Source organism: Lineus longissimus, chromosome 2, assembly GCF_910592395.1.
Source record: "Lineus longissimus chromosome 2, tnLinLong1.2, whole genome shotgun sequence".
Lineage (NCBI taxonomy): Eukaryota > Metazoa > Nemertea > Pilidiophora > Heteronemertea > Lineidae > Lineus > Lineus longissimus.
The window spans coordinates 16,823,990-16,851,906 of record NC_088309.1 but is presented as its reverse complement, the minus strand read 5'-3'; the positions used below and the strand labels follow the sequence as shown (position 1 = coordinate 16,851,906).

General features: G+C 40.6%; 2 protein-coding genes across 2 annotated transcripts in view; one reads left to right on the top strand and one right to left on the bottom strand.

Annotated features, from left to right (window-relative positions):
* Positions 1-1,137: 1,137 nt before the first annotated feature.
* LOC135483703 (acyl-CoA dehydrogenase family member 11-like) lies at positions 1,138-27,500 on the bottom strand. Its single transcript, XM_064764699.1, has 11 exons — positions 27,194-27,500; positions 25,400-25,632; positions 24,561-24,660; positions 23,178-23,295; positions 21,901-22,043; positions 20,974-21,123; positions 6,094-6,188; positions 4,013-4,253; positions 3,348-3,440; positions 1,960-2,233; positions 1,138-1,402 (listed from the first exon to the last, which is right to left on the bottom strand). The coding sequence occupies exons 1-11, from the start codon at positions 27,407-27,409 to the stop codon at positions 1,224-1,226; spliced, it is 1,842 nt and encodes a 613-aa protein (XP_064620769.1). The 5' UTR covers positions 27,410-27,500; the 3' UTR covers positions 1,138-1,223.
* Positions 27,501-27,757: 257 nt separating this feature from the next.
* Positions 27,758-27,917, top strand: part of LOC135482680 (transcription elongation factor SPT6-like) — a 49,911-nt gene continuing 49,751 nt past the window's right edge. Inside the window, exon 1 of the mRNA XM_064762935.1 lies at positions 27,758-27,810. The gene's annotated coding sequence lies outside the window, so the exon portion shown is untranslated. The remainder of the gene's footprint in view (positions 27,811-27,917) is intronic.

Genomic DNA, 27,917 nt, shown 5'->3' with positions numbered 1-27,917 from the left:
TGGAGGTACAATCGATTACGAAGCTGAAGTGAACAGTGATTTATTCCTGGAGCTACTGCTTTTGTTGTGTAGCTGCCATGTTTTGAGAACTGGCAAATAGGAGACTTCATTGATGGCTGACGTCATCGGGCGGGAATTTGAATCGGCAGAAATAATTAAAAGGCAGGTAGCGCCCTCTCCTGTTAAAATTTTGAACTTTTTCTCAATAAAATAGATTTTCAAGAATTTTATCTTAATATTAGAGCATATTTCGACTAATTCTGCTGCTCCTAGGCCGATATAGGCCAGTTTCCTTCATGCACTCTCGCTCGCAGGAAGTAGGTCGAATGGCGACAGATTTTGTTTTGAAAGTAGAGTATGACCAGAAGTATCCAGAAATGCAAAATTGAAGTCTCTAGGTCTTACGGTTACAAAATGTGCACCATGGGTTTAACGGATGGACGGATGGATGGATGGATGGATGGATGGATGGATGGACAGACGGACGCCACTGAACAACTTATTTGACAAGCTCGGCTGACTTAGTCAGCTGAGCTAAAAAAGGCTCCAAAGCTTTTTATGTTCTGACGAAAACAATTAACTCCAATCAAATAGAACCTCGTACTGCTATTCGTTTGTTTAATAGCTTTATCAGGCCAATATTCATGTATAATTGTAAAATTTGGAGTTTCGCTTTTCTCAAATCACTACTTATTAACGACAGCAATAAATTTGTCAAACAACTGGATCGTTTTTCATTTGAGCAATTATTGTCTAAATTTTGTGAATGGATCTTGGGTGTTAATAGATTTACATCAAACTGCGGAGTGAAGGCAGAACTAGGACAATATCCTTTCCTTGTTTTTATGTTCAAACATACTTTTGATTACCTATCTCATGTTAAAAACTCCAGTAATACAATCCTTAATGAAGCTTATGAAGTTGACAAAAAGCTCACTTCGTTCTGTAGTATCAACAAATCTGTATCAGCAACTATTGATGTGTTAAACACTAAATTTCAGAAAAATCTCGATCTCTCGTCTAGTAGTACTAATGTATCAAATTCACTCGAATTATTGTATCATTCTCATTTCTTCTCCGTATTACAAAATGACAAAAGGTCAAATTCTAGTCAAAAAAACAAACTCAGAACCTACAGAACTTTTAAAACTGAGTAATAAATTCACTGGAAACTTTCAATCCCAACCAGGTCGTTCTTCAGGCGACTCTTTCACAGCGTTTTCCTACTGAGGTCCAAGGAATCCGTCCATGACAAGATCATTGTCCATTTTGACACCATCTTCCCCGTACAGAGACGCATTTGTTAAAACTGGCGTTAAATCCATGGAGCACCATCTGATGGCTGCCGCCACATCAGTAGGGGTTGAAACAGCTGAATAGGCATGATCCAGAAGAAGTGTAGCTGGAGAAGATGTTAAGAGTCTGTTACAATATGTTATTTAAAAAATATAAAGTCACTTCTAGGAACACCACAGTCAGCTCAAGACTCTAGGCAGTTATTTTCATCTCACTTGCCTTATTCCATATACAGAAGAACCTCTCTATTAATGACACCCTAATAGAGAGGGGTCCTGATTAGAGAGGTCAAATTGAATGGAAACAACCGATTTGGGACCAAAACTAGTGTCCTTGATAGAGAGGTTGTCCTTAATAGAGAGGTGTCCGCTTTGGGAGGTTCCACTGTATGTGTGTTTATGGGTACCAGTCAGAAATGCTCAGGTTGTAGCTTTGATTGAAAAGCTCATCTGCGTTTAACTGAAAGGTTTAGAATAGATATGAGGCTGAAAGTTTCGGAATAGATATTTCCCTCCCCCCCCCCATTTGACTACCCATATTATCTATTGAACCAAGGCATGGGCTGAAACACTTATGGTTGGATACCAATTTTTTGCTACTGGCCATTTGGTCCCTCAGGTACTGGAAAGTTGGCAGTCAACAATATTACAATAAGCTTCTTACCGATGTAAATTCTTGACAAACTGTAAGCCAGGTCCCTCGCTGCAATTTCTAATATTGACATATCTGCATTTTTCCTCAAAAAGTCCATCAAGCTATCGCAAGCACGTTGAACCTTTGAGCTGTGTTGCATCAAGTTAGGACGTTTTGATACATTGAGCAGTTTTTCTGAGACATCGCTGTGGAAGGAATGTAACACAGCACCGTGGCTTTTGGCGATACACCTCAGGACATCGAGTGATAGAATGTTGGTTGTTCCTTCCCATATCGAGCAAACCTAAAATAAGAAAATGAACCAATTTCCGAAAAAGAAAATATTACGGTGTGTTATTTTTAAATTAACAACCAGCACTTCAAAAATTTGCCCTGAATAAGCAAACTAGAGGCCAAAGGGTCTGGGGCTCAGCTGAAATATCTGGCTCAAAAAATAAAAACATAGAATGAAAAAAAACACCTAAAGGCCAGAGACCTCTATTAGCCAGCGTGTACATTCTGTGTACATTTTAATGAACATAGGTTGGTGAAAAAATGACACAAAGGGTGCTTTAATTCCCACCAAATTTTATATGTGTTATGAAGAGGCTTTTATCAAAATAATAGTAAAAATTTAAAACATTCCAATTCCGATTGCCTGAGAAAAATTGATTTGTGTACAGCATTGCCATCAAATCGTCACTCGCAGACTAATATGGGCCTATTAGAATACAAGTTCTAAACTGGCCACTGACACAATATTTCCTTAAATTAATTATCAAAAAGTATATCCCTGTTATGGCCTGGCTCTGTAGACTAAGAATCCACCAAAGTTTGAAGAATAAATCCACTTTCACCCATCACAGTCATGTATTTACCACAGCTTCACAGTTTAGTACGGTGTGTCAGTGCCACACTTCCGCCTGTGGATGAATACATGTCTCTGCCCTAAAGGCAGGTTTATAGAGAGTGCTACCTTACGGATGCTTACAGTAGGTTGAAGGTTATTGCAACCCCCACTGAAACCACTACTGTGGCATACTGGTTTAGGTGTCTGACTCTCAATCAAAGGTTGTGGGATTCGAAACCCCGGTCTGGTCGCCCTATGGCATTCACAGGTCAAGCTCAGTGAGCGCTGAAATGAGGGCAGCCACTTGATACCCCGTAGTCCCACTGTAGATGCCTATGATGGTGACAGATGGTGTGAAATACTTTGGTACAGACCCTCAGGTCGATGAAAAGCGCTCCCTAAAAACCCCCATTTTTATATGCCCAGTTTGAAGTGCCTGTAGGCCTTACAGTTGCAAAATGCCCAATTGTGTTCACAGATGGATGGAGAGGTTGAACGACGGACAGATACTTTTCAGACCCATATCATAAGCTAAAAATGTATGCTTTCTATCCTGGAATACGCCTACCTGTACGTCCCGTAATATAGCAGGCAATCCGGTGTCCTCAATGTAACCCTGACCACCAAAACATTCAAGACCTTCAGACGCAACAGACACACCCTATGGAAGAGAGTAAAGAAAATGACCGTATTTTTAGCTATAATGTTGGAAACCCTTGCATTACTTTCAGTAGTAAAAGTTTATCACAAACACATTTACTCTGATTTAAACTGAGCGCTTTTATTAGGTTTCCTAGTGGGGGCCGCTTTTGAACATTTCTAGCGCCATATAAATGTAACTTTACCCAAAAATCGAGAATCAATCTAGATTTTCAAGATTTTTAGAGGGAGGGCCCGAGAGCCCACTAAAAAAGCAATGACATGACCACGATGTTCTGTCACTCTATTCATAATATCAGCCTGTCTCATCTTAGATCTATGATCAACTTATTCGGAGCCCATCTATCGTCAGCCCCCCCCCCACAGACAACATAGAACACGATTTGAAACAGGGTCTGGGAGACCTTGCTACCTGCTGTGGATGATATTATTCCCCTGAATCAATAGACCTCATACTGGGAACTTGGTAGCATGAGCCTACAATTATTTCCTCACGGAATGAGTGGAAATGTGCAGGATCTCAGGAGGTTATAAATTTTAGCCCTCGAGAGCAGATTTGCTGTAATGACTAACCTGTTTCCCTGTGTAGAGTTTAAGGAGTGGTGTCAGCAGCCGAAGCATTTGTTGATCTCTCTCTGTCTTCATCTTGCAGTCATCAAGACCAAGTAGCCGAGCGACTTCCATCACCAGGAGAAAGGCACCTCGTGTCTCCACCTCCAGCCGTGCTATGGTCTGCATGTGCAGGGGGTAGTTACAGATTTTCTGTCCGAATGCATCACGTTTTGTACTGTAGTCACGCGCAAGGTTAATTACTCTGGAAACGAAACCAGAGAAATTTGGCTTTGACTTGAGATATGAATGAAATGGCCAGGGCCATTGTGCTCACCTCATGTGGAGGAAAGATAGATAAAGAGCATTGTATTGTGTCATGTAGTGTTAGGTTTGATGTAGGTCCAAGCAATTACAATTTCCCCAAAATGGCCAATTTACAGTACATTCGACCTCTGTGACCTTGAAAAGTAGGTCAAATCAAAGAAGACCCGGGTGACACATTGAATAGTTGTTAGAATTAGATGTACCTATGATATAAAATTGGTGCCAATCGGGCAAGTCATTACTAGGAATAATGGCATTTTGAAGAATTTAGGATTTGGCCCCCTCCCTGGAGGCCAAACGGCAAATCAGATCGCACCAAACTTCGGTACCTGAGATCACCTGACCAAGGGGTACATGTGTACTTAATTTGTGATCAATAGTCATTGCAGTTAAGAAACGTGCCATAGTTACGGCGAATTTACGCCATTTGACCTCTGTGACCTTGACAAGAAGGTCAAATTAAAAACCTGTGTGACATATACTGTATGGTGGTTAGATGTACCCATGATATCAAATTGGTGGCAATCGGGCAAGAAGTTAAGGAATAATCACATTTTTAAGGTTTTTGGATTTTGCCCCCTGGTGGTCAAGTGGTGAATCATATTGGACCAAACTTCAGTCCCTGAGATCACCTGACTAAGGGGTAAATGTGTACCAAATTTGGTATCAATAGTCATTGCTGTTTAGAAACGTGCCATCGTTACATCCTAACGGCCAATTTACACCATTTGACCTCTGTGACCTTGAAAAGGAGGTCAAATCAAAAACCCGGACGATATATGATGCACCTTTGCTAGAAGTACCTACCATATTTTTTTCAAAATTTCCCGACTACTATTAAGGGAGATATTGCATATTTTCACTTTTAACGTTTGGCCCCCTGGTGGCCAAACCATGAAACGAATCGGACCGAAACTTGGTCTCCAAGGTGTCATTACATAAGGGTACATGTGTACCAAGTTTCAACTCAATAGCTCTAACAGTTACGAAACGTGCCCTGCTAACGGACGACGGACGACGAGGACGACGACGACGACGACGACGACGACGACGACGACGACGGACGACGGACGCCACGGTATGGGATAAGCTCACCTCTGCTAAGAGGTGAGCTAAAAAGGGAGATAAAGGCATTGGCAAAACATACCGTAGCCGGTATTAGGACAATTACCCCCCCCCCCCCCCCCCCCGAGTCAACGACGGCCAAACAACGACCAAATTGATACCAAATTTGGTACACATTTACCCCTTAGTCAGGTGATCTCAGGGACTGAAGTTTGGTCCAATATGATTCACCACTTGACCACCAGGGGGCAAAATCCAAAAACCTTAAAACGACGACGACGACGGACGACGGACGCCACGGTATGGGATAAGCTCACCTCTGCTAAGAGGTGAGCTAAAAAGGGAGATAAAGGCATTGGCAAAACATACCGTAGCCGGTATTAGGACAATTACCCCCCCCCCCCCCCCCCGAGTCAAATTTCCTCCCCTTCCCCGTACGATTTTATAGTTTCTTGCATGTTAGATGTGTCAGTAGGTTGTGTGTTGTCAAATCATAACAGGAATCATTTGGGACGGGGGATATGTACAAGCAAACTAGGCTTGAATGATTATGAAAAAAAGCACCTTCGTATGGGGAAAATAGACATAAGTGCAGTGTGTATCCATGGTAACTGTCAACACTTTTTTTGAACGATGCAACCCCAAGTCGTCCGACTGAAATCAAGAAACATACAATAAACAAAATATTAGATTGAATGTTACTATTCACATACCTTCTCATAGCTCCCACGGCGGCCAAGGAATTGTGTATTCTCGTGACTGTGAGCATTGTGGCAATACTGGCAACACCACGTCCTTCTGGGGAAATCTGCGGCAGAACAGATATCTGGTTAAAAAATCATTACATTACATGTATCACCATGGGATAAGTCAAAATTTGGACAGTTTTCCATATTCGTACATGAAATCGTGAAACTTCCAAATTTGGAAAAGTAGACAAATGGCTTCTTAACCCCTTGAAAGCGGCCTTTAACTATAGTGACGTATACCCTGCTGGATGGTAAACCGGCATTGAGAATCTACTTTTCAGAGTTTTATCATTATACCAAACAAATGACGGTTCTGCTGTTCTGACAATTTTCAAAATTACTTTGAAAAAGGATCTGAAAGTGGTAATGTTCGCGAAGTTAGTTACAATGACAGAGTACATTGGCAGACGATCTCTCTGTTCATTCAGCTGCTGGTAGAGTTCGTGGGTGAGGCTGTAGAGACAGTATGACCCATTACAAATGTCGTCAAAAAAGTTGTGCTCTGCAAATATCAGAGCAAGACAAGGCCAAGAGCAGGAATCCCAGGCTGGACAACAACAAGCGAAGAGAGCCAGTAATTACCTGTCATCTCATACCAAAACCATTCATATGTGGCACAGAATAAATGTTTTACACAATTTCAGATACTCTGAGTCAGAAGTGTCAGAAATTGGAAAGGTCGGCCTAACACTGATTCCAGTAAATGTCTAAATGTGCATTCCTTTCAAAGTCAATGTCCAAATTTGGAATCCTTTCCGAATTTACCCAAACATCAGACCAGCAGATTGCTGCTACAAAGGCAAATTCAACCATCCTGAGAAGCACGTTTATCACAAATATATTTTTGGGCGGCAAAATCCTCAATTTCTTCAGACATCTTGGGACCCCTAACTGATTTAATTCAATCAAAGCTCAACATTTTTTTGCACAACATGATAGTCTAATTTCCTGCTAGTCAAATTTTTTTCGGCATTCATAATCGCACGAGTGACCGGTATTTCAAATAGTCCCTGGTGCGAGTGCCTGACGAAACGAAGAAGCCCCCACGTCATGTTGGCGCTCTTGGACTGGCGAGTGGAACACGGCCACCGTGGAACCATTAGCTTCAAAAAGGCAAAAAGCAATTTCCAAGATGGCCGCCTGGAGGCCAGAAAGTAGGTCATATTCGCGAAAAAGAAAAATAAGTCTGAGCATATTGCCCAAAGCTACCATCACACCAAGTTTTAGCCATCTAGCCCTAGCGGTGATGAAACATGCTCCGCTAACGGACGATGACAAGCAAAGCAACTAAAAGTACCTAAGGTGGTCACCACCTACGATCTCTTGCTTAGGAGGTCATTCCTTGTTTTTAATCTTCACTTATGAGGTAAAAAAATTGAAAATGGACAAGTCCATGTTTAACCACATAAGAATGACTGTCTGAAATAAATTCATTAGGGCAAGCTCGGCACATTGCAATAGCTTTCCTTAAATGGTTAACCACCTAAGGGAAAATGACCACACGAGAGCTTGATGAAGATGAAAATGACCACCTTAGCTACTGTTTGCAAACACGGATGACGACGGACGCCACAGTATCGTATAAGCTAATGAAATGGCCAGGGCCATTGTGCTCACCTCATGTGGAGGAAAGATGGATAAAGAGCATGGTATTGTGTCATGTAGTGTTAGGTTTGATGTAGGTCCAAGCAATTACAATTTCCCCAAAATGGCCAATTTACAGTACATTCGACCTCTGTGACATTGAAAAGTAGGTCAAATCAAAGAAGACTCGGGTGACACATTGAATGGTTGTTAGAATTAGATGTACCTATGATATAAAATTGGTGCCAATCGGGCAAGTCATTACTAGGAATAATGGCATTTTGAAGAATTTAGGATTTGGCCCCTTCCCTGGAGGCCAAACGGCAAATAAGATCGCACCAAACTTCGGTACCTGAGATCACCTGACCAAGGGGTACATGTGTACTTAATTTGTGATCAATAGTCATTGCAGTTAAGAAACGTGCCATAGTTACGGCCTGACGGCGAATTTACGCCATTTGACCTCTGTGACCTTGACAAGAAGGTCAAATTAAAAACCTGTGTGACATATACTGTATGGTGGTTAGATGTACCCATGATATCAAATTGGTGGCAATCGGACAAGAAGTTAAGGAATAATCACATTTTTAAGGTTTTTGGATTTTGCCCCCTGGTGGTCAAGTGGTGAATCATATTGGACCAAACTTCGGTCCCTAAGATCACCTGACTAAGGGGTAAATGTGTACCAAATTTGGTATCAATAGTCATTGCAGTTTAGAAACGTGCCATCGTTACATCCTAACGGCCAATTTACACCATTTGACCTCTGTGACCTTGAAAAGGAGGTCAAATCAAAAACCCGGAGGATATATGATGCACCTTTGCTAGAAGTATTTTTTTCAAAATTTCCCGACTAATATTAAGGGAGATATTGCATATTTTCACTTTTAACGTTTGGCCCCCTGGTGGCCAAACCATGAAACGAATCGGACCGAAACTCGGTCTCCAAGGTGTCATTACATATGGGTACATGTGTACCAAGATTCAACTCAATAGCTTTAACAGTTACGAAACGTGCCCTGCTAACGGACGACGGACGACGACGACGACGACGACGACGACGACGACGGACGCCACGGTATGGGATAAGCTCACCTCTGCTAAGAGGTGAGCTAAAAAGCATGAGATTTACGAAAATAACCTGCACGTGATATTTATCAGTTCTACAACAGAATATATGCAAAATGCAGAGAGCAAAAATATTTGGTCATGCAAGATACTTAAATACGTCGGTGCCATGCACATGCCGTCGAGGAGACCCTACCTTAAACCGGAAACAGCAACAGGTATCTGTCTTCAGATCTGAGCTAAAAAGACAAACACGGTTAAACTACCTGTAAACAACATGCACTGATTGATCATGATACGGCTGTTGTGGTAGTGGTGCAGAATTTCCTGCCACTAGGCCATTTTACTATCATGAGACTTTTAGGGCCTCGAGTTTAATCATGCGTTATTTTGTGACATGGTTCAAATAATTCATAACAAGAGGCCCATTGGCCTGGCGTTCAGCTGAAATACATGGGTACAACGTACAAAACGTGGAAAGTACAGTGGAACCCCGGTAACACGACCACTCAGGGGACCGAGGTTGAATGGTCGCGTGACCGGGGTGGTCGCGTTAGTATAGCTGACAATCCGTGGACGAAATACATGATTAGGTTTTCCCGCCAAAATTGCCCACCGTGTGTGTATGCTGCTCGTCCATGTAGCAGCGCCGCCTGACTCAGATTATGCACGCTTAAACTTCTCTTCTTTCTGTTTCCATGCGTAACAAGAACAGTTCGTCGATATTACAAGTTTATTACATGTTTCATTTTGAGTTCTGGGCCCGGTTGCACAAAAGTTAAAAATAGTTAAAAATCACTGTTAGTTTATCTTGGCATTAACTTAACTCCAAAAAGTGAATTTGGGTTGCAAGAAAGAAAATAATTTAAAAGTAGCGTTAAGTTAGCGCTTACTTTAACTGACCTCCTAACCCCAAGATAAATCCCTATTTTGGAGTTAGCTGAAACAAAATGGCGGACAACCAGGCCCTGTTTGCGGCTTTCAAGCCATTTTTTCAAGCTCCACGGCATTTTAGACAAAGAATCAACCACTTGGAGTTCTTCAATGACAATAAACTTTTTAAAAGATACTGTTTTTGCAGAGAAACCATCGTTGAAATGCTCAATGAGGACATTGAAAGTGCGACCGACAGAAGCCATGCAATTTCGCCTGAGGTGCAAGTCTTGATTGCTCTCCGTTATTTTGCATCTGGAGCTTTCTTTGAAATTATTCGGGACACTTTCGGTGTAGACAAAGCTAGTGTACGTCGTGTGGTGCACAGGGTGGCTGGCCTGTTAGATGCTGCACAGGACGATTTTATTGTGTGGCCCCAGTCGGTGGAGGAGAGGCGTCGAATTCAAGCTGGTGTGACAATCAGCAGCAAGGAGCTGCTGCCACCTGGTGGAACGGAAAAAAGACAGAACCACGACGACGACTAAACCTACAACACGCTTTGAGACGACTCAGCAAGATTATCGAGATTATAGACTTTTAGCTATCCGGACGCTTCTGGAACGAGGACTGTTTGGAGCTTGGAGCATATTGAAGAGTTCCAGGTCAGTTCCGGTGTATTTATTACACTGGATTCTATGCGATCTCACATTTTCCCAAAGTATTGGGATGCATCGACGGCACGCACATCAGAATGATATGCCCCAGTGAGCCACGTCCTGATGCTAATCACATCCCAGACCCAGCCAATGCTGCTGAGAACGACCAGGAGATGCAAGATGACCAGATAGGCCTACATGCTCCTGATCCGGCACATGCAGCTGCACTGCCCATGCCTGCAGATCGCGAAGGCGAAGCCATGGAAGAAGCAGAACAACCCGCACAAGTTCCTCCAGCTCCAGCCTACGAAGCATCTTTTGTAAACAGGAAGGGATATCACTCCATCAACATGCAAGCAGTGGTTGACGATAAGGGAAATTACTTTTATAATTATACCTGAAAACATGCTAAATACTAGGGCCAATATCCATGATATCACAACAATCGCCACATCCACGACATCATGACATACACCATGACTTACATGCCTTTTTTTGGTAAACGAACGTTGACCAATTCCATGATTGCCTGACCACATATGGAATGCCAATTCTGCAAAAATTATCACTTGTACACTGTTGCTCATATGGAATACGCATAGTTTTGGTATTTTTTCATTGTTAATTGCACAGAAACTTGTTGATGCTGAAATATGTTGTTCTGCGATGTTTCGGACGATATGTCGTAGTGGAAATTTGGATATTGATTAATAGGAGAATATTTGATGAAAATATCACCTAAAAATCAATATTTTTAATTGTATTCTACCAGTTTTGACTGTGTTTTTAGGAACACATCTTAAGTTCATGCGAATTTCTTCAAAAATCCAGACAAATCATATCGAATCGTGAGAATTTAAAAAATCAAAAAATGCTCAATAATAGGAATATTTTTAATTTTTTGTCGATATTGTCGACATTTTTTTTTCTGTGCGATGTTAGAATATTTTTTATCATTATGACTTAATCAAACTAGAGGCACCGCGTTTGCTGGCAAACGCTAGTATATCCGCACTTTGGTGAAATCAGGTTGCTGGTAGTGAAACTGAATAGAATAGTAAAGAAGGATGCTGATGATTGGAGTGGCTTTTATTATTATTTTGGGTAGTCTATTTCTATAGCGAGAAATGTCTACGTGAACTCGTTCATAATGTAGAGAGGTCACAAGATATTTCCAAGTTTTACAACAAAAAGGCCGCCAGTTGGCCATCTTGAATGCAAAATCAGCCACTATCAAACTTGACCTTGATATTCACCCGATACACGTGCACACCAAATATGAAATGTCTAGGCGAACTCGTTCAGAATGTAGAGAGGTCACAAGGGATTTGGAAGTTTTACAACAAAATGGCCGACAGTCGGCCATCTTGAGTGCGAAATCAGCCATTATCGAACTTGGCCTTGATATTCACCTGATACACGTGCTCACCAAATATGAAATGTCTAGGCAAACTCGTTCAGAATGTAGAAAGGTCACAAGGGATTTGGAAGTTTTACAACAAAATGGCCACCAGTCGGCCATCTTGAGTGCAAAATCAGCCATTATCGAACTTGGCTTTGATATTCACCCGATACACGTGCACATTAAATATGAAATGTCTAGGCGAACTCGTTCAGAATGTAGAGAGGTCACAAGGGATTTGGAAGTTTTACAACAAAATGGCCGACAGTCGGCCATCTTGAGTGCGAAATCAGCCATTATCGAACTTGGCCTTGATATTCACCCGATACACATGCACACCAAATATGAAATGTCTAGGCAAACTCGTTCAGAATGTAGAGAGGTCACAAGGGATTTGGAAGTTTTACAACAAAATGGCCACCAGTCGGCCATCTTGAGTGCAAAATCAGCCATTATCGAACTTGGCCTTGATATTCACCCGATACACGTGCACACCAAATATGAAATGTCTAGGCGAACTCGTTCAGAATGTAGAGAGGTCACAAGGGATTTGGAAGTTTTACAACAAAATGGCCGACAGTCGGCCATCTTGAGTGCGAAATCAGCCATTATCGAACTTGGCCTTGATATTCACCCGATACACATGCACACCAAATATGAAATGTCTAGGCAAACTCGTTCAGAATGTAGAAAGGTCACAAGGGATTTGGAAGTTTTACAACAAAATGGCCACCAGTCGGCCATCTTGAGTGCAAAATCAGCCATTATCGTACTTGGCCTTGATATTCACCCGATACACGTGCACACCAAATATGAAATGTCTAGGCGAACTCGTTCAGAATGTAGAGAGGTCACAAGGGATTTGGAAGTTTTACAACAAAATGGCTGACAGTCGGCCATCTTGAGTGCAAAATCAGCCATTATCGAACTTGGCCTTGATATTCACCCGATACACGTGCTCACCAAATATGAAATGTCTAGGCAAACTCGTTCAGAATGTAGAAAGGTCACAATGGATTTGGAAGTTTTACAACAAAATGGCTGACAGTCGGCCATCTTGAGTGCAAAATCAGCCATTATCGAACTTGGCTTTGATATTCACCCGATACAAGTGGACATCAAATATGAAATGTCTAGGCGAACTCGTTCAGAATGTAGAGAGGTCACAAGAGTGTGACATACAGACGGACGGACGGCCAGACGGTCGGACGGACAATCCTGATAAAAACAATATATCCGAACTTTATCCGAAAGTGCGGATATAAAAACACAGATTTTATGAAAAATTTCACCATTTTTGATATTCTCAAATATTATTTTTTGAAATTTCTTGAAATTGATCACACTTCACTATAGCATTGATTAGAACGATAGAAAATACAGATATCAATAAGTTGATTATTTATGATATTTTGAGATTCTTACCAAATTTATATCGTTGATACGATATCAAAAATCTTGTCACCATATAGGGCCTAGACCTATTTAAGGCTTATGTTCAGAAATATATGCTATAGATAGCTAGTAGAAGTATATAGCATTTTAGGGCCTAATTAGGCTAAATCGGAGCCTGGTGTAGGCCTACCTACCTGTAGATTCAAACCCACCAGTGATGCCTCTGAACGCTGCATCTTTTTCAAATGTTTCTATGATACTCTGCAGTGTAGGGTCGGCCTGTGGCATCTTTCCCCCTCCTCCAGTTCCTCTCTGGTGTTTTTGCTGCAGGGAATGGATCTCGTTCGCCTTTGAAAGCTGCTGGTTCCATTTTTCCCTGCAGTTATCCCCGGTCCTTACTCAACAAATGGTCAGAATTCGTATCCATCATCGAGATATTCGGGAATGTCATTTCACGATTCCTCATAACCACAAAGAGGGAGTGTATCCACATCAGTGCATGCCTGTGGGCACAGTAGTGTTTTTGTTATTCTTTCTGGGTTACTTGCCGTTTTTCTTTGGTCTCAAATTTCAAAACTACCAAACATTAAAACAATACTTCGGTAAGGATGCTTTCTATATAAACATTATGGAAGTATGAACAGCGTATTTAATGCCTTCGTCTTCAAAATGATGCTTTATCTAATGCTTTTAAGGCATTAGCTAGAACTACTAGGAGCTTTGCACCTTGCAGCTGCTCATAGCACATATTATGCACTATCAAAAAAGGAAAAGAAGATAAGTGCATTATACATGTACATATTTCATGTACTCTGAGGTAAATATTTTTCGAGTGATGCAAAACAATACAAATAAAAAAGGATACTTTAAAATGTTGTATCTATAATAGTTATTGCTAAATCCTTTCACGCTGACAATCGTCTACATTAAATATTTGGGACAATGATAGAGCGTGCATTTTATAATTCTGAAATAAAGTGGAGAATATATATCTTTGGTAATGTATTTGTGATTTTAATCATCAGATGGGTGATCTATTCACCTTATTCTAGTGCTGCGTCAGCACAGGGTGCTCGTGCCGCCATTACAGCTGATCGCGCGTGCGCAATCGTGTACCCGTTGAAAGCGAAATCTGTGTGTGCAGTGTCACATGCAAGGAAGATTGTTGCATTGTCTATATGTCTGGTTAATATCAACATGATGTTAACATTAAGTCCGATTAATTGAGGGTAACATCGATAGTATTGTCCTTAGTGTCAAAGAATATCCCTGGGTGGAAGTAATCATAGCGGTATATCAGTCTACTGTCTTGGTAGTCATTCCATTCTCTGTTATCCTCATATCTAATATTCTAATCATACAGGGCGTCATGCAGGTGACTGCGTCGAATAAGAACAAACTTGGTGAAGACGAAAAATCAGGAGAATTAGAAACCAAACGCTTTACCAAAAGGCTTCTGTTAGTGTCCTTTGCGTTCATCATATGATGCGCATCATACGTGATCTTTGAGACTTTATTCAAAATCCCAGCCGGCGTTGCAGCCATTCAGTAGCGGCATGGATGTAGATCAAAATATCCGTGGTAGTGGTGATTATATGGACAGCTTCAGCGATCTCTGGTAAACCAACCTGTCAACTTTTACCTCTACGTGCTCGGTGGAGGGAAGCAGTTTAGAACGTATTGCGTGAACGTGTTGGGTATTTGCTGCTGTAGACATTAACACATCAAATTATGGATAGCATCAATGAATATTTGCGTCCTGAATGTTTACCTACGGTGGCTGGGAAAGGCCACGCATAACACAATATTTTCGCTTTCAAATGCATCATGTATATTGTGACCAAAAAGCGTCCTAAAATGCTACCGTACAAAAATTGCGCTCGGTCACTACATGTAGTAAGTATTAGCGTCCTGGATCTATAGATCTGGGCCCGGTTGCACAAAATTTATGGTGATAAAAGTATGTTAGTTTATCTTTTTATGTTAAAGTCCCTAACTTAGCGTTAGCTAACATAACGCTAAAATTGAGTTGCACAAATCAATGTTTAAGCCCAATGTTAACTAAGGCTACTTTTAAGTAAGTCAATGTTAGTTGCGAAGGACATTTCCCATAGTGCATTTGGTCCTCCTATCGAAAGCAAGACATGCAAGATGGCTGCCCCCATTGAGAATCATTCATCTGAGACAAGACCACTAATGAATATTCATAGGTTGGAGGGTCCAGGCCTATCTATTAGACGAGTGCATGTTTTTTACTCTCAAGTACATATTTGGAGAGGTATTGAAAAAATATTTGTTGTGGCAAGTCTACAGATATAAAGAAATTATTTGATGAAAAAATTAATTTCGAATTTTGCTAATTGGGTAATAGGGGGCGTGTTTTGAGTTTTTTCTGCCAGTTGGCTGAAAAGAGTGGAAATATCAAAGTCTGTCTAATTTGTCGATTAAAAAAAAATTTCCGTGGTCAATCACCATTTTATTTTTCACCATTTACTTGCCCGACTGTCCGGAATAACATAATCTAAATTTCAGATTCACAACACCACGCGTTCTTTGATGCGTCGCGGCCAAACATTGACAATTTAACTGCTAAAAGGCTTAAAAAATCAATTGTGGTCTTGTCTCTATTTACACTACATTTTGGGTCAATATAGTGAAAAATTTGAATGTGCTCAAATCACTCTAATTCATTTAGAATATTGTATTGCTGATGATTTAAGGTCAAAACAAGCTAAAATAATGAGAAAAAAACTTAATTTGACCCAAATAAGAGTCAACCTAACCCCGGTCTAAGTTCGGTTTCATTTTTACAAGTCTTGTTGTGTTGCCATTCATTTTGTAATTTCTTTGAAACTACTTAGGCCTTGATTCTGAAAGTTGTGCCCTAAGCAGCAAAGATATTCCTAAATCACATCCTAAAGTTTCAGCTCCATAGCTTGCTTATTCTGGCCAGGGCAGGTCTTTGAATTTGGTGCTGTTGGGTGCAAAATCATGACTTTTTGTCGATTTTGTCCTCTTTCGTCGCTTTGGCACAGTTGTACCACTCTTTGAAATGTCTCTCATTTCTCCAGAAATGTCCAGATATGACTTTCCTTTGTTGGAGAGTTGTGGGATGTCATGTACATTAGTTTGAAAAAAATCTCAAAATGTTAACCCCTGAAATGTACCTTCATTGAGACAAGACCACTAATGAATATTCATAGGTTGGAGGGTCCAGGCCTATCTATTAGACGAGTGCATGTTTTTTACTCTCAAGTACATATTTGGAGAGGTATTGAAAAAATATTTGTTGTGGCAAGTCTACAGATATAAAGAAATTATTTGATGAAAAAATTAATTTCGAATTTTGCTAATTGGGTAATAGGGGGCGTGTTTTGAGTTTTTTCTGCCAGTTGGCTGAAAAGAGTGGAAATATCAAAGTCTGTCTAATTTGTCGATTAAAAAAAAATTTCCGTGGTCAATCACCATTTTATTTTTCACCATTTACTTGCCCGACTGTCCGGAATAACATAATCTAAATTTCAGATTCACAACACCACGCGTTCTTTGATGCGTCGCGGTCAAACATTGACAATTTAACTGCTAAAAGGCTTAAAAAATCAATTGTGGTCTTGTCTCATCTGAGACAAGACCACTAATGAATATTCATAGGTTGGAGGGTTGAGGCCTATCAATTAGACGAGTGCATGTTTTTAACTCACAAGTACATATTTGGAGAGGTATTGAAAAAATATTTGTTGTGGCAAGTCTACAGATATAAAGAAATTATTTGATGAAAAAATTAATTTCGAATTTTGCTAATTGGGTAATAGGGGGCGTGTTTTGAGTTTTTTCTGCCAGTTGGCTGAAAAGAGTGGAAATATCAAAGTCTGTCTTATTTGTCGATTTTCAAAAAATTTCCGTGGTCAACTACCAGTTTATTTTTCACCATTTACTTGCCCGACTGTCCGGAATAACATTATCTAAATTTCAGATTCACAACCCCACGCAGTATTTGATGCGTCGCGGTCAAACATTGACAATTTAACTGCTAAAAGGCTTAAAAAATCAATTGTTGTCTTGTCTCCATTTACACTACATTTTGGGTCAATTTAGTGAAAAATTTGAATGTGCTCAAATCACTCTAATTCATTTAGAATATTGTATTGCTGATGATTTAAGGTCAAAACAAGCTAAAATAATGAGAAAAAAACTTAATTTGACCCCAATAGGAGCCAACCTAGCCCCGGTCTAAGTTCGGTTTCATTTTTACAAGTCTTGTTGTGTTGCCATTCATTTTGTAATTTCTTTGAAAACTACCTAGGCCTTGATTCTGAAAGTTGTGCCCTAAGCAGCAAAGATATTCCTAAATCACATCCTAAATTTTCAGCTCCATAGCTTGCTTATTCTGGCCAGGGCTGGTCTTTGATCTTGGTGCTGTTGGCTGCAAAATCATGACTTTTTGTCGATTTTGTCCTCTTTCGTCGCTTTTGGCACAGTTGTACCACTCTTTGAAATGTCTCTCATTTCTCCAAAGAACCGGGGATAACTGCAGGGAAAAATGGAACCAGCAGCTTTCAAAGGTGAAAGAGATCCATTCCCTGCAGCAAAAACACCAGAGAGGGACTAGAGGAGGGGGAAAGATGCCACAGGCCGACCCTACACTGCAGAGTATCATAGAAACATTTGAAAAAGATGCAGAGTTCAGAGGCATCACTGGTGGATTTGAGTCTGCAGGTAGGTAGGCCTACACCAGGCTCCGATTTAGCCTAATTAGGCCCTAAAACGCTATCTACTTCTACTAGCTATCTACAGCATATATTTCTGAACATAAGCCTTATAATAAATAGGTCTAGATTTCATAACTCACACAACGTAGTGAGTGTAATGGTTAAGTATGTATACACTGTATGTAAAGTGTAAACAAAATGCATATATCCATCATGTCCATCGAATCTGAAAAAATTTGTGCAGACCCATGACAATTCTGGTTCCGGTAATGTTTTGTCGCATTCCATATGGGCCGCGCGTTGGCCGCTCCTGCATTCACGACGCACCGCACCCACAGTTACGACGTCGGACGTGAATCCCATTGTTTCCTTCCTCGTGACGCAATTATTTCATGACGTCATGAGCCATTGACCAGTCACACAAGTAGATTTATTCACACCGGCGCAACTGAAGTGCGGGTGTGGGACATCTTGTATTTAAAAATCGTCTGCTAGGACATACAGTTGTGTGAGTTCACTAGAGCTTGCTCTTTACATATTAGCCTGATGTCAATCTTCAAAAACATTAGCGGAATTAGGCTCAACTCAGCCCTACATGCAACCCTGGCTAAGTTCAAAGTACGTCATCTGGTGCCTGCACCGATATTGGCACTCTGCCGGCCATTTCTGATGGACTTCCTGTGTGCATAGTGACCATGTGTACATGCTGACATGACAGTGCATGCATGCATTTTTCAAGCGGCCTAAAGCACAGCTGTTCATGACCGTCACTTAGAAATAGTACCATAGTAGTTGACTTCATAGCTCTGTAAATCAACTTCATCAGCAGATAATGCAGTTCAACTACACGAAAGTACAGAAAATGTCGTTAATCGCAACTCCAAAAATGCGCTAGCAAACTTTCTGACTCCATATTTCTAAGCGCACTGAGCATGCCCACACATGTAGTACTATACAGGGTGAACCAGAAATAAATTCCAATATAAATATTTGTTAATACTGTTAATTTATTCAATAAGTCATGAGAATTAATTACCTCAAAGAATTAACAAAATGATCGCAATTGTACACATTAGGCCTATTGTTAATTAAATTTTAATTAACAATAGGCCTATCCCAGACAGCAATAAATAGTGGGCCTCTAGTGGCAAATGAGGGGCAGAAGGGACAGCGGCAAGGATCGATGGGCAACCGATACATTCTTTTCGCTATTTCCATAACAAAGAGTCTCTCTTTCAGAATCTGACTAAAAAATCTTCTATCATAGCTTAAACAAATATTTTAATGTGATTTGAAAGCACTTTTCAATGAAAAGTAATATTTTCTGCATATTTATAGTAAAAATACAGCACTCCTCAACAAGTGACTCGTGGTATGGTGGTCAAGGCGCTTGTCTTGCACCCAAGGGACCCGAAGTTCGACCCCTACCACAGCTATTATTTTTTCTTTTTCAAAATTCATTTTTTCAATTTTTGAACCATTTTATCAAATGAAAACGTAAAATAAATCCTTCCCCATGTAATATAACTACCTTTTATCGTCAACCAAAAACACACAGAGAGGGAGCCACAATAATTCTTGGTATGCTATTAGATACAAGTTCGGTCTTTCAGTAGGCTATTAGGCCCGGGGTCTAATACTGTATCGATACTGATAGCCTGGCCCACACCTCATATATCAAGGCATTTATATTTTGTATATATTTGAATCTATATTTGCCAGAGTTTTGGTTGCAAAACATTTTGTGACCTTTCGTGATTTGATATTTATCATCACATAGGCCTAACTGTCATTTTTTATTCTAGATTCTCAACAGACGATGACAGCCACTGCATTGACTGCCCCAAAGTCTCCAGCCAAAAAGAAGGCCAAACTGTGCAAAGTCACTGGTGAGTAATTGGGACTCTAGAATGGCGAAAGCCTTTCTTGATTTTAAGTAGTCCCTACATGAATCAATCAAATGTGCTAAAATTTGTTCGTGTCATACGGCTCATCCGCTTAAAGTCTTGGCAACATTTGCCCGGCGCATTTGCAGGCTGCGCACTTGTCATTTCGGTGTTACTTGTCCATTGGCGGCATCATGTAAAATTGGGATAATATTTGCTTTGTCTGCATGGCTTCACGTATTGCATATTATCATTGCGAATAAAAACATATTTTCTCCTGTGTTTTGTTTTCATTTGCAATTTAGTGAATACCTTTGCTAAATTGACAATTTCTTAAGTAGATTACACCTTCTGCCAATTTTTTGTAAAGAGTTTTCGACCTTCTTTTACTTAATTTCAATGGATATTATATCAAAGACAGACTCTGACTCTGACTCTTCAATGATTTTCTATACATCATCTTGAAGCTGAGAGTCATGCATCCTGGGGTATGATGAGTTGGTCTTTGCTACTTGATCTTTTGAAAACCTGTAATTCAGGGTAAATCGCCAGGGATCTGATAGTCACACCTCACAAATTCCCCGGGCTCAAAGGAGTAAGGCAATGACACAGGCCCCTAGCTGGGAGTCAGAGGGCAGGGTGGACTAAGCTGGCTTTAGGGCACTTGGGCAAAATAGGGGCACAATCATTGATGTTTGCAGCACCCCTAGTGCTGCACTAAAATCATCAATTCTGAACCGGTCGCAATGGTTACAAACCTTCAGAACAAAAGTCTTGTGCAAACACTAGTCAAATGCTCATTGTATTAATGTGTACTGTTGAAAGGAAGATTGCTCAAGACTAAAACAAGACAGAGTTTTTGCATAGCTGACATCGGCATCGCACACACCCCAACTTCAACAGCGCAGCACAGATGGCAGCACACGACGGGAGATCCTTCACACGTTTTTTTGGACAGGAAAGGTGGGCAGGGGGTGCAAAAGAAACATTTTTTAGCGGAAAGGCACAATTCAAAATGAATTTTTAAGGCAGGGTGCCCTCTGGAAATGCCTAGCAAGGGGTGTGTGGCAGAATAGAAGTTATCTCCAGAATATTTTTTTGGTTAGCAGCAAAATCTGTCTGGGTCTCTTAACAGTGAAACCATTACCATGAATCTGTCCGGGTGCTAACTCTTTTGTGAGGGTGCTAAAGTGGAGAAATTGATTCTGTCCAGGTGGTGTCCCTGGACGAGAACCCTGAATAGGCAATGTCTGAATGACTATCTTACTGACCTTGATAGCTTTTGCTCCATCTAACAGAAGCTCTGCAGTTGGTAACTGTCGTGTTCCAAGCTTATTTTTCAATTTCTGCACTTGAATGCTGTTCAGTTTTCCATCTTCTGTTTTTGTCTCAAGGTAAAACAAACTCAGGCCTTTGGTACCCTGGAAACAAACATAATTATTCAATTATGACTGATAGTAAAGTTGGTATAGAAACACTGTCTAGGAGAACCTGTTAGCGACATTGTCTCTGGCATCAAACGTCTGCACAAGGACCAGATTGTGACACAAGATCCTGATTGTGACATTGTCTCTTGTATCCACAAGGACCAGATTGTGACATTGTCACTAATATCCACAAGGACCTGATTTTGACAGTGTCTCTTGTATCCAAAAGGACCAGATTGTGACATTGTCACTAGTATCCACAAGGATCTGATTGTGACAGTGTCTCTTGTATCCACAACGACCAGATTGTGACATTGTCACTAATATCCACAAGGACCCGATTGTGACAGTGTCTCTTGTATCCACAAGGACCAGATTGTGACATTGTCACTAATATCCACAAGGACCCAATTGTGACAGTGTCTCTTGTATCCACAAGGACCAGATTGTGACATTGTCAGTAATATCCACAAGGACCTGATTGTGACAGTGTCTCTTGTATCCACAAGGACCAGATTGTGACATTATCCTTTGTCTCCTCCAAAACCTGCTGGGGAAAATTGTCTCCTACATCCATTATAAGGTAATTGTGTCATCACCTCTTGCATCTGTCCACAAAATGGACAAAGTGACCTGATGCACAGAAGGAAACGAAACAGAACCAATCCAACATTTTAAAATTTCAATCTCACTTATTTTTTTACAGTACACCATCTCAGATATCATTCCCAAGGACGAGACGTAAATTGCAACTGAACATCGATAACTTACATCTACTGTTTGTCCATTCTGATCCATAACTCTAGCCAGTGTCATAGTCATGTCCGAGTCAGTGGCAGATGAAAACCATTTGTAGCCATATAACTTGTAGGAGCCATCTGACTGAGCCACTGCTACTGTTTCGGTTCCATTAGCTAGGGAGATATGGAATAATATAAGAATTCTGGAATTAAAGGAAATAGACTCAATGAAATTGGAACCTCTCACAAAGGCACAGGGGGAATCAGTGGCAGAGCGGTTGGAGTGCCCGGCTTTTAACCAGGAGGTCATAGGTTCGACACTCGGACAAATCAGCACCGATTCATCTTTCTGTCCTTGGGCAAGGCACTTAACCCCACTTGCTTCTCTTCACCCAGGAGTAAATGGGTATCAGGCTCGCCTTGAAAGTTATCAGCGTACTATTCAGCCGCTTAATGCTACAGAATCCAGTAATAAGTTCCAACTAAATGAGCCGTTTGGGGCTCGGGCAATAGCCAAGCTGATTTTAAGTTCATTTTGACAAAGGCACACTCAGCCATGAGGACCCTCCTGGTCAGAACACCTAAACATGGTTCTTGAGTGGATTCAATTGTGATGTCTTCCCACCAGAAATAACTCTCCTTATAGCTGGGTTTCCTCAGGCCAGGTATCTTGATGCACCAAGACCAAGAGATGCCTCTCAGAATATCCAGCAGGTAACTCAAGAAAGTAGGTGACTATGACATAACCACCAAGCAAAGGCCCAATCATCATCAAATGCACCCTGCTTGCTATTAGGAGGCATTTTATTGAACCAATGTATACTAAATATAGTTCACAAAGGAATGTTGGGGAATCGGGAAGGTTGAAGATGAACTGACATTTTCAATGTTTTTGAATCATAATAATAATGAACAAATGATATCACTGCGAAAATTGCAGAGTTCGTAATTCATGCAGGTCGCCTGGCGTGACGTCGTCATCCAGCAAAAATGATATCATGGCTGGTATGCCGAAGCAAGATTGGTCAACATAAGACTGATGCAAGGAAGTAGGTTTTTCTTTCATGATAACACTAACAGGCGTGGCACTGAGCTCGGTACTACATGTAGTTGACATAATTGTTTTCGGGTGATGGCATCACAATGCGAGCCTTGCATGGATTTCCGCAGTGATATCATCTATTGAATTCTTTATCATTATTATCATTATGATATCAAATTACAAAACGTTGAAAATTTCAGTTTATCTTTGATAACGTACTGAACTCTTCACTCTACCCTTCACATTCAAAATCTGCACTCTCTTACCAACATCAGATCCTCCTCTCCTCTCTGTCATCCATTGGCCAGATGTCCAAAATGTTGCTGGGTCTCTGCTGATTAGGTGGGTATAAGCACCAGACATCAGGGCAGGATCACCAAGATCCTAAAAGTATGAACATGTACAAGAATGTGCTAATCAGACAGGTGTAAGCATGCCATGCCACGTCCCCATTGGTCCTGAGAGTTATCCATGTATAGAGTGTAAATGGTGAGGCACTCTGACTCTGGGTCATTCCCTATTACATGGATGAGCTTGTGATATCATGTCTTGTCCGTCCGTCAACAATGGTGGCATATTTGGTCACCATTGTGTCCAGAGACCAGAAAGTTGAAACTTGGCACTAGTGTCCAGTGCCAAATCGTCAGAGCCAATCAGATTGCTGGGTTAGGGGTTAGGGTTAGGGTTAAGGTTAGGGTTAGGGTTAGACATAGTGTATATCATACATGCAATACCGTTCCGACGATTCGGCACGCGACGGACCTCATGGTGAGTGGATGTCCCATAACAACAGGACTTGACATACTACAAAAATCATTGCAATTTGACCTACTTTCTTGGCTCTAGGCGACCATCTGTGAAAATCATATTTTGTGCATACATGTATCTCATAAACACTGACAGCTAGAATCTTAAATTTTTTACAGTGGATTGTGATGAGACGACATGATATGATACCAGGGTTTTTGATCTGACCTACTTTTCAAAGTCAATTGTTTCCGGTCCCAATGCTGTGACGTGATACCCAAGACTCGTTATTCACAAGAGAGTTTGAGTGAAATTTTCAATAGCGCAAAAAAATACACACTAAATACAGATTTCAGCATTGCCATTGTGTAGACACCCATACAAACACCATAAATACTAAGTTTCAGCAAATCCGTATGCATAATGATTGCACTATGGTGTTGTGTACAACTGCATTTCTATTTTCCTGGACCACCAGTAATTATGAGCGGCGTACCCCTGGAGCCCAACATCCACACAATCAAAAAAACAGATAGCCACATAAAAGCATCTTTATGATTTCAGTTTCCCTGTATTGGGTTAAAAAGGAAAGGTCTAAAATGATACATATTATGATCTCAACGGCCTAGTGGTTAAGGCGTCTGCCTCATGAACGCTGGTAACCTCTTCTCAAAGCAGCCAGTTTGTAAGCCGCCAACTAGTTAAATATAGAATACCAACTGCCATCTCGCTAGGCACTTGGTATTTTAAAGTAATGAGAGTCTCATAAGATAAAGCTGGCTGGCCCTTTCATTAGGGGTGACACTATAATAAACAATACTTCTTATTCTTTTTGTCATTCTTTCTCTTCTTCCATGCATTTGCCACTACTCAAGGTACTTGCCAGGACCAAACTGACATACCTCCAATATCTTTGCAGCTCCATCTGTCATGGCTAGAGGACAACTATAAAGTCCAGCAGACGGGTTGTATAAGTAGAGCTTTGCAACCTGATAAATCCGACTGAAAAAGATGAGGATGACTATGAATAGTCAATCCATTTGTCTACATTCGTTTCGGCTTTGAACGTCAACTACTGGTTGGAATTCTGGGAAGTTTGGGTTTTTTTCATCTAAGCTACATGAGCTACAGAACCTTTGTCCAAGCAAACATTTTAAATTTTTTAAGCGGAGCCAATCTGACAAATTCGTCTCGTCTCCATTCATCTTGTCTTCCTGTCTTTACCAGGTTGTGACTTTATTATCATCCTTTTCAGACTGGTGGCACCACCGTTCTAGGTCAGGCGCCACCATCTCCGAATCGATCAACACATACCCTTTTCCTTCTCTGAACTTTTGTAAATTTTCACCATTTATTTTCATGTTGTGTTCATTACAATATCTCTATTCAATTTCTATGACATTGTGCATCATTCGGAGGTCACGATACCCTCACGAGCCGCTGTACCACGACAGCCCAGTGGATAGGCCACATTTCATTTTTGGATATTTCTCATCTATGAGCTACATGGCACAAACGTAGATGGACAGAAAAAATAATTACCTGAACACTTTATTCAAATTGGTCGGGAAATAAATTAACTTCAACGCACAGCGTCAATGTATACAATGAAAAACCTATATTTCACAGTGCACTACCATGGTTACTGAAGTGGGAGCGCAAAGCCAAGGTCTATTGAAAACCAACTTCAAACCTTGTAGCTGGCAAAAGTTTCATTTTGTAGCTGGTAATTTAAACATACCTCCATTGTTGAAATTTCCTCTCATAAGCAATGGCAATCAAGCCTTCCTGAGCAGATATATCGTGCATCTTCTTCCATGCCTCGCATGTGATTATTTCATCAGTTCTGTTTCCCCAGGCATCAAACTGTTGCAAACGTGGAGGATCTCGCTCACATTGAAGATGCCAGTCGTAGATGTCGGTGGCAACTCGGTTTCCAAACTGTTCAAGGTCACCAAAGATCGGTTTCTGAACCTGGAGTTCAAAATGAAACATTTTGAAGACACCCAGTTTATCTTAATGGAACCAACTTGAACTTACTCATTTTGAAAGTTGAGAAGCAAAACCTTGTTACATTATAGACTGTAATACAGGGCTGGGGATTGTCAGTGTATGAAGCGTTTTTACGATTTTTTATACCCTATTTCTTACTTTTCTACCAAATGCCAGCTATCAAGTTACCTACTATAATCTACCAATGCATTTTGCTTTCTTTTCCCAATGTTTAAGTATAACTAAGTAACAGCCATATTTGTCAGAGTATCTCCCAATCAGGTCCAATGCAAAAAAAGTGTAAAAGTTTGCACACAAAAATCTCGAAAATTTTACCGGGTCTAAGAGTGTTAACCAGAACCACAAAGTTCAATCCCTGGATTCAAAGTCATAATTTTACTTCTTGTCTCCACACAAGGCCTGTTGGAAGTGACCTGGATGAAGAGCTGGTATCCAGGCCAGGTGAGACCTCGAGTCCGCGCTATTTTGCAAGTCTCGGGTCGGTTCACTTAAGGGCAGAGACATGTATTCATCCACAGGCGGAAGTGTGGCACTGACACATAGTCCGTACTGAACTGTGAAGCTGTGGTAAATACATGACTGTGATGGGTGAAAGTGGATTTATTCTTCAATCTTTGGTGGATTCTTAATCTACAGAGCCAGGCCATAACAGGGATATACTTTTTGATAATTAATTGAAGGAAATATTGTCTCACTGGCCAGTTTAGAACTTGTATTCTAATAGGCCCATATCAGTCCGCGAATGACGATTTGATGGCAATGCTGCACACAAATCAATTTTTCTTAGGCAATCGGTATTGCAATGTTTTGAATTTTTACTATTATTTCGATAAAAGCCTCTTCATAACACATATAAAATTTGGTGGGAATTAAAGCACCCTTGGTGTACTTTTTTCACCAACCTATATTCATTAAAATGTACACATAATGTACACGCTGGCTAATAGAGGTCTCTGGCTTAAGGCCGGTTAAGGTCGGTTTGGGCTAGTTAAAATCTCATTTACACAGTGCGTGTTGAACCAAAGAGGTCTCGATCCGGATCGAACCCGCACCGTGTAAATCTAAATGGGGCTTCTGTACATTAGATTGAATGTTTACCTGTACCTGGAGATAAGTGTTTGTTTATCAACATCAAGGCCTTTTTGATAAACAATGCTTATCTCCAGGTAAACATTCAATTTGATCTAATGTCAAAAGAAATATCATTGCTACGTCGTGCATGTCAATGCCGTTCTGCTATGATGTTATTCTCAATGAAATTTCTGGTGTCTGGTGATGTCTTCTGACGCAGTAAAGCCAAGGGTATGGCCTCAACTTTTCCAAGTTCAGATATCTTCAAATAGACCAATAAAATTTGTCAACGTTCGGTTACAGGCACAGCGACAGCGGCAGTGCACATTCACACGTGACGTATCAACATCGAGCCTTAATTCGTCGGGCTTTGAAGGTCATCAATTTGGACTCGGCAAACTGATATAGGTACTGAAAGTTAACAGAAGTTCTAACGTCTACCATTTTTTACCTCTCCCGGCAAAAGGCGAGTCAGATATCGCTGCAATAATGCATCCTCCAAAAATTGGTTCCGGAGCTCTGCTGGCTTCTGGAAAAATGGTCCAAGGTTGGCACTCCTAAAAGGAATGGACCCTTTTTCTTCTGAAAATAACCTACATTGCCATTGGCAAGGAAGACAACGAATCTCTTTGGTTTTAAGGAGGCTTTGGCCGACAAGCCTAAGCATTGTCACATTTGTAATTTGGTTTTATGAACGGTTTTTGAAGGAATCTGTCAAGATGTGATAGGTCATGTCCATGATGTCTAGGCTATGTAGATGTATGCATGTCATGTTTAGTTTATTAGTTAATTTGATACTCAGCAGAGGGCACTGAAGAACAAAAACTGAATACTCCTCTTCGTTGGATTGGTAAGAAATATAAATGCAAAAATATAAAATTTAAAGTAAAACATTTTGGATAATATACACAAATAGTCTTGATCAAATATTTCTAAGGGTCTTTTAATGTAGTCTTATCAAATTTTATTCCAAGGTAATTTTTAGATGAAGCCAAAAACCAACCCCGCAGAAAACTCGGCCATTTAAGCTTAATTTTTCTACAGGAACTCACTTTTTCGAATTTCAAAGTGCGTATTTGCAGTAATCTTGCCAATATCTGGTATCTTAGGTTGTTTTTAGAATACTTCATGTAGCGATCTTTTACATGGACGTGTCAGTAATGAATGAGTTACCG